Source organism: Hetaerina americana, unplaced genomic scaffold (assembly GCF_022747635.1).
Source record: "Hetaerina americana unplaced genomic scaffold, ioHetAmer1.1.p SCAF_10, whole genome shotgun sequence".
NCBI lineage: Eukaryota > Metazoa > Arthropoda > Insecta > Odonata > Calopterygidae > Hetaerina > Hetaerina americana.
In genome coordinates, this window is record NW_027286070.1 from 48,632,401 (window position 1) to 48,645,685 (window position 13,285).

At 33.6% G+C, this 13,285-nt stretch overlaps 1 protein-coding gene across 1 annotated transcript; it reads right to left on the reverse strand.

Moving 5' to 3' along the window:
• Positions 1 to 324: 324 nt before the first annotated feature.
• Dbp45A (putative ATP-dependent RNA helicase Dbp45A) lies at positions 325 to 10,080 on the reverse strand. The gene is made up of 9 exons (XM_071597699.1): positions 9,956 to 10,080; positions 8,599 to 8,792; positions 8,010 to 8,143; positions 6,112 to 6,217; positions 3,246 to 3,350; positions 2,991 to 3,157; positions 2,667 to 2,821; positions 2,136 to 2,336; positions 325 to 725 (listed from the first exon to the last, which is right to left on the reverse strand). The coding sequence occupies exons 1-9, from the start codon at positions 10,026 to 10,028 to the stop codon at positions 415 to 417; spliced, it is 1,446 nt and encodes a 481-aa protein (XP_071453800.1). The 5' UTR covers positions 10,029 to 10,080; the 3' UTR covers positions 325 to 414.
• Between the last annotated feature and the right edge of the window lie 3,205 nt (positions 10,081 to 13,285).

Here is a 13,285-nt window from a genome sequence, read left to right on the forward strand (position 1 = left end):
ACAGTAATTATATTATTAGAGGTGTGACATAAACTAAATTAACAAGTTGAAAGAAATATTATATTATTATGCCATTGAAGGTTTCTGCTGATTAATTAAGATTCCTACATAATAACTGGAATGATATTACATTGAGGAAGCTTAATTTTAGTGTGATTGAATCTTCATTACATTTGTACTCAAGAATCAGAAAAGTCGAAAAAAAAACACTCTAGGCACACATAAAATTTAAAGTATAATGGTGCTCAGCAATAATTAGGTAACATTAGTTATATAAAAATTTATTTAACAGGAATGTATGTACATAACATAATTTATCCAAATGAAAAGCAGGACAAATGTTTCAGAATTTTAGAATTACAGATCGAAGACCCAAAACTGTTCTGAATGAAGTTTTCCAAGTATCAAATAAATTTAAACTTGTACAGAATGGACACTTTCAGAAATTTCTGTTTTTTTTTCCTCAGATCCACCCGTACTTTCAAGTGTTCGCACTTCCCACACACTCTTCTGCATTCCTCTTCTTTGTTTCGCCCTTATCTTGGCTAGCCTACGCTTCCTCTTCCTCTCTTCTGCTTCAACCTCATCAGGGTCTTTGCCTTCCATTATCAGTTTCTTCTTTTTGTTCTTGTTCTTCTGCTCATAGAAGTCTGTCTCATCTAACTTGATGGCAGCTTCACGCTTGGATACAAGAACTTTTAACATATATTTGGAAACTTCACCACCTGAAATATCACATGCAAACCAAAAATATGAACAGCATTTTCAAATTCAGACAAAAGCATTTTTTAAACGTTTGAGGCAACAAATTACAATGAAAATAGTAATAGTCGAATTTAGCATTTTTGGTGGGTACTCCAAATAGCTAAATTTATAGCACACCATCCTAGCAAATTAACTAATAATGGTTGAACACAACCTTTATGCCTGAAACAGAACTTTAGCTTTGGGCTACCAGTTTGGTACATAGTCCAAATGGTAATGACCAGGTTCATTAGAGAAGCACCTGCTGTAAAATGGATTGTACTTAATTTTTGTGATTTCAATCCATCACATCATGCTTCAAATTTAAATTAAGAATACTTCAAACTTTAATTGAATTTTTGTTATTATTAGAACAATTTTGAGCATTACCATTAATAATATATTTACTTATGTAGTGAGTGCGTATACCCTGTAAGTCAGGGTAAATCACTACAGTTTACCCAACGGTATAACCTCCACACCGATAAGGGGAAAAGGTATCAACAAAAATTCCACTTCTTTAAAGTTTTTAAAAATTCTATGTTTTTTAAAACAATATTAAGTTTGAATGGAACTTTTTTCAATTTTGATATCCCAAATTGTTATTTTAGCCTCATTGCAGCTAGGAGATGCTTTGGTAGGAAATGATAATAAACTTATACTATTTTAGATTAAAAACACTCGGGTAAAAAAGGCACCAAAAATTAAATGACAATTTGATGAAAAATATCCTAAATATTGAAAATAAAACTGACTTTCTTCAGCAAAATATAATGACAACTAAATTCCTAACATTAAATTAAATTCACATTACCTACTCTTAATGCATTCCTTCACAAATATTTATATAACCAGTTTAAAAAGGTGCTTCAGTAGAATAGTATGTGATTTTGGTTAAAATGTTCATCCATTTTCAGGGAATGTACGAGGTGACTCAATTAAGTACTTACAGGCTGGCCAGAATGTAGCCCAAATTTAAAAACAAGATACATAAGCTTTTATATGGTATAAGAAATAACAGTTACTTGTACACTGACCTTAAACTTACTGTTTTTATGAAAATTAAAATTCATCCAATACACAATAATGAAATAATAAATTGCTTTTAACTCCTTACATACAATGTATTTTCAATAATTAAAAATACACCACATAACAGAGGTGTATATATTATACATAGTCATGTCTACTAAAGCTTGTGTTCATGACTTAAAAGTAAATAATACACATGATTTTAATACTATTCAATACTATTTTCTTATGAAATAAGACATGTTATTAGTAAACAGAAGATCTGCAAACATACCAGATCATGAAAAATAATTACACAAAATAATAGACAACATATAAATACATATATTAAATTTCATGTTGAGCTCTTCATGACTCACCATCCACTGTGTATTCCTTGAGTTTGACATCAATTGCTTCTTCAATTGCATGCAACCGAGATAAATCATACTGAGTTATCAATAAAATGGCAGTTCCTCCTCGACCAGCTCTTGCGGTTCTGCCAACACGATGAATGTAATCTTTTGGTGCACTTGGGACATTGTGGTTTATTACCATTTCCACGGCTGGGATGTCAAGACCTAAAAAAGTTGCATTGATCATGGTAAATCTTGAGATGTCAATGCCAATGAATGTCAATGCTTATGAATCAAGATCATGTTTACACTCATGTACTGACAAAATTAGTTATTAACTGCATTAACCATGATATCAGGCTTTACTTGGTGGAATTTCACCACTATGGAATGGAAAAGAAAAAAATTCAGAAAGCAAAATCAGCAATGCACATTTGCCTACAAAATAGTGCACATAAAGACCAAATGTCCATTTTCAGCTGAAGACGACATAACTTATCAAAAACTGTTTTCTCGCGTTAATTATATTCTGATTGAAATTTACAGAAACCTTACCTCTACTTGCAACATCAGTGGCTATAAGGATGCGGATAGTATTACTACGAAAGTTTGCCAGTGAAGCCACTCGTTTACGTTGAGGCATCATTGAGTGAAGAGCCACACTTTCGAAGCCTACCTCACCTATTGCCATGCTTAATAACTGGCACTCTCTGAGGCAAAAAATTTCCATGTAAAATAAACATATAATTAGCAGACAGTAGAAAATAGAACCAACTGTTACAAGTGACAAAGTTTTACACATCATTATCACCATTTTTAGATGTTTCAACCAATTACGTATCATGGGAAATGTTTTAAAATCAACATTTGAGTGCATACCTGCATGTGTCAGTGAAGATCAACACCGATCCTTTACTGGACTTCTCACGAAATTTACGTATTATCTCTACAGTAAATGCATCTTTTGCATTAGGTGGGCAAGTGACATAATACTGATCCAAAGACTTGACTGTGTTGGCAGGAACAGTGCACTGGTACATGAAGGCCTAAGGAGGATTAATTCTTAATACAATTTCATTTGAACACAATAATGGCAGAATGATATTGAATTGTGTGCATGCATATCACACTAACCTTTTCAGCAGTAATTTCTCTGATCTGAAGCAATGTATCTGTTATTGTGGCACTAAACATTAGCATCTGCCTTGAGGCTGGAATAGCTTGAAAAATAGTCTTCAGCTGTTAATAGGAAACATAAGGGTTATTATAAAAATGAAACTGAAAAAATTACCAATTTTCACACCACACAAGGGAAAATGTTACATCTCATTTTTCATCAACTTTTTTGGAAGATAACAATAAAGTCAGAAAATATGTTATTAAAGCAGTGAAATGATACTTTTTTCAGAAATTATCAGACATCGACTTGAAAACATTGTCATAAAATTAGCCTACTTGTACTGTATATTCAATGCTAAACATATTCTTAACAAAACAAAAAGAATACTGCACCCTAAAATATGGTTGCAAAGAAATGCCTATTCTTAAAAAAATAACAAGTTCTTTGTAATATTATCAAATTGCCATAAATATACATGCTCTACAGCAAATTATTGGACCAGCATATTGCAAGACCTTAAAAGCTCAGCTGAGCACCATGTACTTCTCCTGATATTTTGAAAGAAATTTATCACCTAATTTAAAGCTGGGTTTAGGTCACATGGTTTGGACATTAGAGAGGGAGTTCCCCGTCAGTCAGTGGGGAATTTAAACCAATGATTCCAGTCTTCTGAATGTTTTGTTACCTCTAGGCTTGCTGCCATACAATTGGAGATCTAGCACTGCTGACTGTAACCACTTGTAACAGGGGAAATTCTGCCCCAGAGTGTGCCATATTTCTTCCTATACCAGTTGCTATACAAGCCAACTTTCACTCAGTGCGCATGTATTGCAGGGGTAATGTGATAAGGGGACGCAAGCTGCAAGGCATGCCTTCGGGTGGTATGCATTCATTTAGGTTATTGGCCTATTAGTGCAAGAACGTCTCTGGCAAGTTCTTAGTTAAATTCAGGCATCTTGAGTCCACAGATGTGAAGGAATGTCACAATGGTACCTTTTGTTTCGTTCAATTATAAACCACCCATAATGATTCATTGGCACCTGATAATAAATAGATTATTTTAACTTTTATTGTATTTGAGTCAAGGTACCATTTTCCCCTTCATGACACCATATTCAAATATATTGGGACTAAAAAAAATTAACTTCCTTCAAGTCTAACTAGGTGTGTTTTGGAAGGAAACAGATAAATGGTAAAATGATAAATTTCTTCACCTCTCCTTGCAAAAAAACAGACTGACAACCCACACTGAAATAAATTTTTCTTCAATTCCACATACTTCCTTCCTCCACTACATTTAAAATGCATATCCTATGCCTACCCCTTCCGTACTTGTCTAACGTCCTCCCCTTTATCACAGTCTTCAACATCCCCTTGCCATTCAAAATCCCATGTATCCATCTTCCCTATCTCCTTTGGATTTGTCCCAAAAATCTCCTCTCCTTCCCCACCATTTCCTTGTTTGTTTCTTTTCTGCCTATTTAACCTTTTCCATCATTCACTAAACCCTCATTGCAAAAGCCTCTAATCTACGCTTATTACCTAGCTTCAGAAGCCATCTTTCAATGCCATACAAAACCACATTCCATTTCAACACTTAAACAAGCCTTTTGTTAACAAGTGTGTGAAATTAATAAGTCAATAATTTCATTTAAATATCCTTACTCAATGTTCTAGCCATCAATTCACTCCTCCTCGTGAAAGCTTTGCCTGATGCAATTCTTCTTTTTATGTCTTAACTGCTTTTACTATTTTTGTCCCCTTAACCTCCACCATATGTAAACTCTTCCACTAGCTCTAGTTTCTTCCCTCCTATTTCAATGTTTAGCTTAGTTTTCTCTTCCTAGAAAACCACATAACCTGTTTTAATTACATTTATTCTCATCCATTATCTATTGCACTGAATTTCCAATGCACTCAGCAATGCTTCTAGATTAGTAGAATCCCTTTTTCATCCCAGAAAATTAAACCCATCACCTTTCCGGCGGACCATATTGCTTTTGATTTCCTTGGTAATGGTGAATCAAATATTTCCACTGCTTTGACTGCTATTTTGTCTCTGGACCTAAGTTTCATCCGTGGTCACAAACTGGCGCAGAAAAAATCTTGCTGGTTCCTCTTAAAATAGGTCAAACATTGTTTGGAAATTTCTATTCAGATGTGTTTGTGGTCTCGCGTCGACAGTCGCGGCACCAACCTAACGAATAATTTTCTCATTTCAAATTCCACCGTAAAAATGTGATATGCCCATTCAGATAACATCCCTACAGCCTCACTAATTTATTGCGCTTTCAGTCAGCAATCCTCCAGGACCATTTTATGCACTTTTGCATGTCTGGGGTAGTGACACATTTTGGCCGACCACTGCACGGATCATAATCTAACCTGTCCCGAACAAACAAACCCATTTGTCGACTTGGCAACAGTTGAATATGAAGAATCAGGGTCCCCATAAGTGTTCTGAAAGTCGGCATCAATTTCCTTTACTTTTACACCCTTCTTTATGAAGTATTGAATCAACGCTCTAATCACAATTTTTTCCATCTTCACAAATCCCTACATGGGAACAACAACACAGAGATGCCTTGTAATACATGAATTCAGTTAATCTCCTACAACTTTAAACATTTTCTTAGCAGATATACCATCATCACAGTTTACTTATCAAAGCTAAGGCTTTCTCACAAATGTTAGATTAAGGGTTAACATGTGTGTGATTTGCTTCCCACTAGCATGCGCCCAAAAACACGTGTATACTTTCAGTTAGAGAGATTGATTATGAACAATTTACACATCATTGTCATTCTGATTTATGTTCAGCCATAATTTTTTTAAATATCAGCAGAACCTATATCCAACTGGCCATAAACTAACAATTACCTGTGCATCAAACTGTCCACTAAGAAGACGATCAGCCTCATCCAGGACTAGAAACTTAATCTTTTTCAGAGAAAAGGTGTCACAACTCTCAAGATGATCTGCTAATCTAAAGTACAAAGAGAAGGAGTTTCAACAAAGGTAATCATATAGAAAGAAGCATAATTAATAGTTGAAAGACCTACTTTTGATGACAAGAAAGTACCTTATCATCTGGAAGCTGAAGTAGAGATCATGGAACTGACACTAGCTCTGAACCAGTGACGACATTTTTTTCAGTTTCAGTGATTATGTTTCCAATTGTTCTCATTTCAATTCAATTTATTCAAGTAAAGACAGCCAAGACATTAAAATTTCATTAAATCTTCATGTATTGGTTAGACTGTTGAGATGAAGACAATGAAAAGCTTGTTTTGTTCTAAGCTGTATGGCAAGTGAAAAATTGAATATTCAGGCTCTTTAAACAAAAGCTTTTGGTTGATCTCTGGGCACAATATTGGTATTTACTGCTTGTATATGAATAAGTATTACCAACTTAAACAATTTTCTAATCAAAATAAACCATAGACAGTTACCAAATGCCAACCTAAATCAGAATCGAAAGTCAATTTTCCAATTTAAAAAATGGATTAAGAGGAATAACTTTATTTCTTTGTTGCATTATAATACAAGATTTGGTATTTGTGGCCCAGGCCTTGGTATTTATGTAGTAAATTTACCATGCCACCTGTATTTTCACAAAAATATTTGGTACTCAGTGAACAGCACATACCATAATTAACTATGGCTGTCCAGAAACAATACATGAATTTTAACATAGTATCATCTGATCGGCAGCAGAGATTATATTTTTTGAGATTAGAAGCTCATGTCATAATCTTAATAGATTTCAAGCAACACATGAACTGCAATTCATATGGATGGCCCTAGCAATTAAATAAAATCAATTAACAGAAAATGTTTAACACCAATATCCTTTTACACTGGTGATCTGAAGTCATCAAACATTAATTTTAGAGTAATTAAATAGACTAATATTTCAAATAAAAATAACCTTGCGACAAAGAATCCATTTAGTTATCACTTCATTATCTATAAAAACATCAAGTCTTCATGACCCAAATTTTTAATGGCTTGGTAATTACCTCTGAAATACTATTAAAATTTCCTATTTCCAAATGCAAAACTATATCTATTTTGGGATATATATATATATTTTGGGATATCACCTTTTCTTTTGATTAAGCCCCCTTTCTAAATAATCTTCCTCATAGCTCTCACTCGTAGTGTTGACTACCCATTTCTTTTGACTTTTATGAATTCATTTCTGGCTTAAAGTTCAATTTAAAAGCCTTCCAACCATGCTCGGTCATAACGGTTTTGATGAGTAAGCATATATCTCATATCTACTTAGCTGAGAGTATAGCTTGTCACTTAGATGAACCACAGTACACAGCCATGGAATGTCACTTATCGTGATATTATATGCAGAAAATAAATTTTTTTACACAGAGAACAGAGTGCATGATTCAATTAGAGTTCAGTAATACAGAATGGTCAATTTTTTTATTTTAACATGTCTGAAGATTATACCAGTTGGTTCACCAATTGTATACATGTTCTGAACCATTAGCCCCATGAGAATGGCACAAATACTACCCTAAACTCACAACTTGTTCAACATTATTGAGAGAATAATCAAAGAAAAAACCTGTTCAACTGAAAAGAATAAATTAATTTCATAGAGAGAGTTGGGTATATTTTACCATATTTTTCATTTCTAGTGCCAACAAAAAAAATTAAGGTGTCCTAAGCATAATAATTACTAAGTTTAGGTATAATATGGCAATTATTACACCAATAGTTTTCATGCAAATATAAAAATACTAATGCTTACACACCTTCCAGGAGTTGCAATAACGATGTGTGGGTTCCTTGACAAAGTCTGGCCTTGAGCAACCATGTCCATTCCACCAACTACCACACAATGGCGTAAATTTATTGGCTTTCCAATTATGTCAAACTGTTCAGCAATCTACAGATTTAATACAGTACATTTCAGCATGTGCAATGAACTTTAATGGTTGTCCAAATCACACAAACTAATATATTAGCTCTCTAATTATGCAAAAATAATATGTTGTACCATAAATTTCACCTAAGAAGCATATAAGAGCATGAATGTTCACAGTTGACTGCTACTTGAAGCATTTACATTGGTTATTTAACTAGTACAGTAACCTTTCCTTGAAAAATTGTATGCTAATGCAAACCTTGCCTCCATTTTCTAAGAATTATAATATACACACAAAATGTGAAATAAATAAGAACAAAATTCAATCCTCACAAATTTTAAAAATAAATTCCCCCATTCCTAGTAACTACTGCTGAGTTTATCACTTACAATCAGTCTATTGAAATAAAGCAAATTCTACCACAAAGATTCTTCCATTTTCATTCAACAGGATCATAACTACCTTTTGTGCTTACCTGAACTGCCAATTCCCTTGTTGGTGTAAGTACAAGTGCAAAAATTCCATATGGATCCTCACAAAGCTTTTGTAACATTGGAAGGACAAATGTCAAGGTCTTTCCGCTACCAGTTTCAGCACATCCAATGCAATCTTCTCCATTTAGAATGTGTGGTATACAGTTTGCCTGAATTGGAGTAGGCACCTTCAATCCTAATTATTTCAAAGAAAAATATTACAACAGTAAAATACCAAATTCAAAAAAGTTTGAAACCAATTGGTTTTTGTCCTTAGCATACATAGGCATCGACCAAGTTGACCACGGAACACAGATAGGTAAGGCATGAAAAGTACATTTCCCAGGAGTGGAGTATTGGCACAAAGCAAATAGAATTGAATTATGACAATGGAATTAACATTTTTTTCTAAGCGTAGAACCAATTAACTTGGGTCGAACATCTCGATATTAACAGTAATATAAATGACTAAAATATAATTTCTTCCAAATCTGAACAAATGCACATTTACAGTAAGAACATTTGGCCCATACTTAATAACCATTGATAACTTCAGAAGTTTAATATCCTTTTTCATCGCTCAAAATTTTATTTCGGCTAACATCTTCAAAGGATTTTTTACGATCATTAATATCCTGGAAATATCGTAAAAACCGTTGGTATCAATTTAATAAAATGACTCGTATGAACAACCATTAGGGAAAATTAGCTTTGAATTTGAAACTATCAAAATATATTTCAGGGGAAATTTATACTGCTAAATAAGTCTGTGCCAATCAATTGAAAATTCTATTTAGTTGCAGTCGTCCAGGAACAAGACATGAGCTTCGTTTAAGATTCATGTTTTGCAACTATATTTCAACGTGAAACTTTATTTCGTGCGAAGAAAATGATGTACATACCACCAGATACCGATTCACATTTTCTTCACGACACTGCGCTACTGAAAGTCCTGAACTTAAATGCAGTATTTTCTAAAAATTGTATTCCTCACTGTGGCAGCCCGCATAATCCATAAAATAACGTAGGCTAACAAATTAAAATATAAATCAGTTGCCTTTGGAGCATTTATGATTCTCCAATATTTAATAATACCAGATTAACCTGCTGCACCCTACGGATATTATTCACTCTTCTTAGCCTTCTAACAAAATGATTGGAAAAGGTTTCATGGGTAATTTTCATTACGTTGCAATGTTACAATACAATTTTAAAATTGGTTCTCATGAGATACCATCGTGCATGTTTCTCCTCGCCACTATTACCATACTTTTCATATCGCAAGAATAACTTATTTTATCCAAAATGAGATTCTTGAACTAGATTTAAAAAGTAGGTAATTTAGAGTTTTTGGCTCACCTAAAGCTGAGCATTGTCTTAAGATCCAATTGTTGAGTTTCAAATCTGCAAAAGATTTTACTACCGCTTCCATTACTATAACAACAATAACAAATATACCTCCACGTGAATCGCACGCGGTGAAATTTTTCGCGACTATCGTTTACGTTACGCATTTGTTCTTGGGAACACGCTCATTTGAATTATGGGTTTGAAAGATCATATGAGTATGTCTCGTATTTTAGATATGAATATAGAGGAGTGAGCGTGAACCTTGGATAGAAACGAAAATAGCTATTTTTTCAAACCGTTTCTAGTTGTGGTTGTATTTGAAATTCAATGTATAATTCAGTACAGTGGTATATCTTTGTGGTTCATCTAAATGATTTGTGTACGACTAAGGGAAGTAAATTGTAAAATTTAACTCACTTAGGAAAAATTAAGTATTTTTAACTTAGTAAAGTTAAAATGCAAATTCCGTAAAATAATTTCAGTTAAGTCTTATCAGCGGAATTTCCTAGTTAACCCTAAAGTTCATTTATCAAAAAGGTTTTCACTCATGTACACAAGAATGATCATTATTCAAGGAAAAAATGAATAATTAATAGAAGCTAACGAGAATTTACATTTGTATAATAAGATCTTCTTGTTCTTTCCTCTTGCCTCGTACTCTTACAAATCTGAAATTTAATAAAGAACAATCTTGTGAAAATTTACTGTTGAATTTTGACATACAGTAAATAAAGTTTTTTCCTCGTCATTTTATGATACATTTCGGCCGGCTTCAGCACATACACATTAGTATCAAACGAGTTAACGCACATGATAATGATGTATTGGCTAGAAATTAGTCTAGATGCATCATTTAAAAATTTTTTTAAAGTAGAAAGTTATTTTGTTTTAAAATCTAAAATTTATATGAGGATTTTCTTATCTCTAATGGTTTAATATGTAATGTGCTTAGTTTTTTATCAAACTTTTTCATAAAATGGACGATTTATCTTGAAAATTTACTAAAGTGAGCTAATTATTTAAGATTTACTCAGGAAATGAACTTTTTAACTTTATGAATACATGTTTCTACAAAGCCTTATGGCTATGCTCTGCTGGGCCAGCCAAGAAAGACCCTGATTCCTCATAGGCTTAGCTAAAATACTTTTGAATAAAAAACATTCTTCATTGTTGTGGGCAGTTCCAGTTAATGGACTGAGATAGAAGAGTTCAAAAACGGAGAAACTAAAGGTTATATTCTGTCACTTGAGAGTTCTGTTTGCCCTTTTTAGAATACCTGAGTACGTTTTTAGTTAATTTTACTCCTTATACATCTGCATTATTTAAGGAATTTTGCAAAATGCAAGGCATAACTCGTATTTTGCATAAAAACACTAATGATGCCTCATAAAACCTTGTGAAATTTTAAAGAATAAAGTTGAAAAAATACTTCACTCAAATGTTCCTATGCATATTAGCTCACCAGATTCCTCTTCAATTTTAAAATCGCACCACATGAAACTAAAGGAGAGCATCCTCTTTAACCAATTAAACATTTCTTTTACCAATCCCAAGAAAATGTGTGGTACAACATGAGCAGAAAACTTAAGATGTAAGTTACCATAGCACATCTATCCCCAGTGTTTCAAGGTGAAGGATTGGGTAGTGGCCAGGTGTTACATAAATGCCCACACAACCGAGTAGCGAGGATGATAAGATATTTTGGATTCTCAGAACTGCAGGGCACAAGTGACGAAGGTCACCAATGGCAGAACTGATAGATTAGCTGTTAATGAAAGGTGCTTATTCAGTGTTATGATCACCTAATAGAATCATGTACCTTGCTGAGCAGTGAGAGGTCCATGTTCAAAGAGGGTTCCTAGTTGGAACAGGACAAAAGGAAGATGAAACCTGTGGTTTTCAGTTCCTCATGAGGGGAGTAATGAAAGCCTGATCTATGTGTATACAAAATAGAACAGGATATATCCTCTCAGACAGATAAAGCTAGAAGCAAATTAAACTAATTAGATATAAAATATAACTGGCTCAGGTTTCAATGCAACAATTTCAGAGTGTAAAAATCATTCGCCTTGACTGGGATTCAAAACCCAGATCCCTCGCTATCCGGTCGAGTGCTTTAGCCACTTAAGCTACCAAGGCGTCCTCTTAAACTCTGAAATTTTGGGGCTTTTAAAGGAACAAGGTGTTGTGACGAAATACCGTACATACAATGTCACAGGCATTCATAGTTGTGCACGACGTGCCACAGTCCACAAGGTTAAAGCCAACTTTAAACACATTTTGGTGTTTATACTTTGACAAATTCCAAAGAAATGCTCAGATTTGTTTTTTCCCCCTTAATGTTGGTTTTTTCTCTTGCATTCCCAATTATGCATGAAATGAATGGATTTTCTGCTCTTAATCTAATTACATTGTTAGCTGATTTTTTTGTTTATCTCTTTCTTTAGCAATCATATATCTTATGTTGTTCTTTTCAAGCCTTTTTTTCACATATACTGTGTAATGGGAGAGGAATTTGATACATGGATTTTACTTGATTTTACAATGAAAGTAACCTGAGCGCCATGTTGTCTCCAGTCTGTCTGCATGACTTCACCTGTATATGAATTGTTGGTATCATCAAAGTGACCATTCGCATTCTTAACAGCGCTATTTAAAAGATGATTTTAAAGTATTGTAAGTTGCTACAGAAATGCCAAGGACAAAACACTTGCATAATTATATGCTGAGGAATATAATGAATTAGCTATGTTTGAAATAAAGGCAACCACCATACCAACCAGAAGGTTGATCAAAGGAATAAGAATAGTCCAACCTAATACTAATATCCCTTTGGCATGTGAAATCTATGCATCAGGTTTCTGGGGTCAGTTCCTTTTCTTATGCCACTTTGAAGTTTCCCAGGAAGATATGGTACCTGGAAAGTCACAGCGTGGGCAAGGGTTCAAGTACCTACTCTGAGGAATCACATAGGAAAACTCAGTTACTACAAAATTCTATTATTTCCCCTGCTATTTTTTGAGCCAGTTTAATCTAATATTTCAAGTGGTATGTTTCATTAATGCACAAAATTTCTTTTAGATATTTCATTCTCATATGTGGTGTTTACCTTTTATTAATAATAGTTTATCCCTTTCATAACAAAATTAAAACTCTTTGTGAATAAAGACTTATAGCATCAAAGTTCCTCGGCAAGAAAAAAGGCTCGTATTAAAATCAAAAGAAGCAACCAGAGGTTGTATTAATTCTATTTTTGGCTATTAAAAACCACCTAGTTAAAAGTAAGTTCAAAAGAATTAAAGAAACTTCATCCTCTTTATCCAAAACAATGTTATTGAT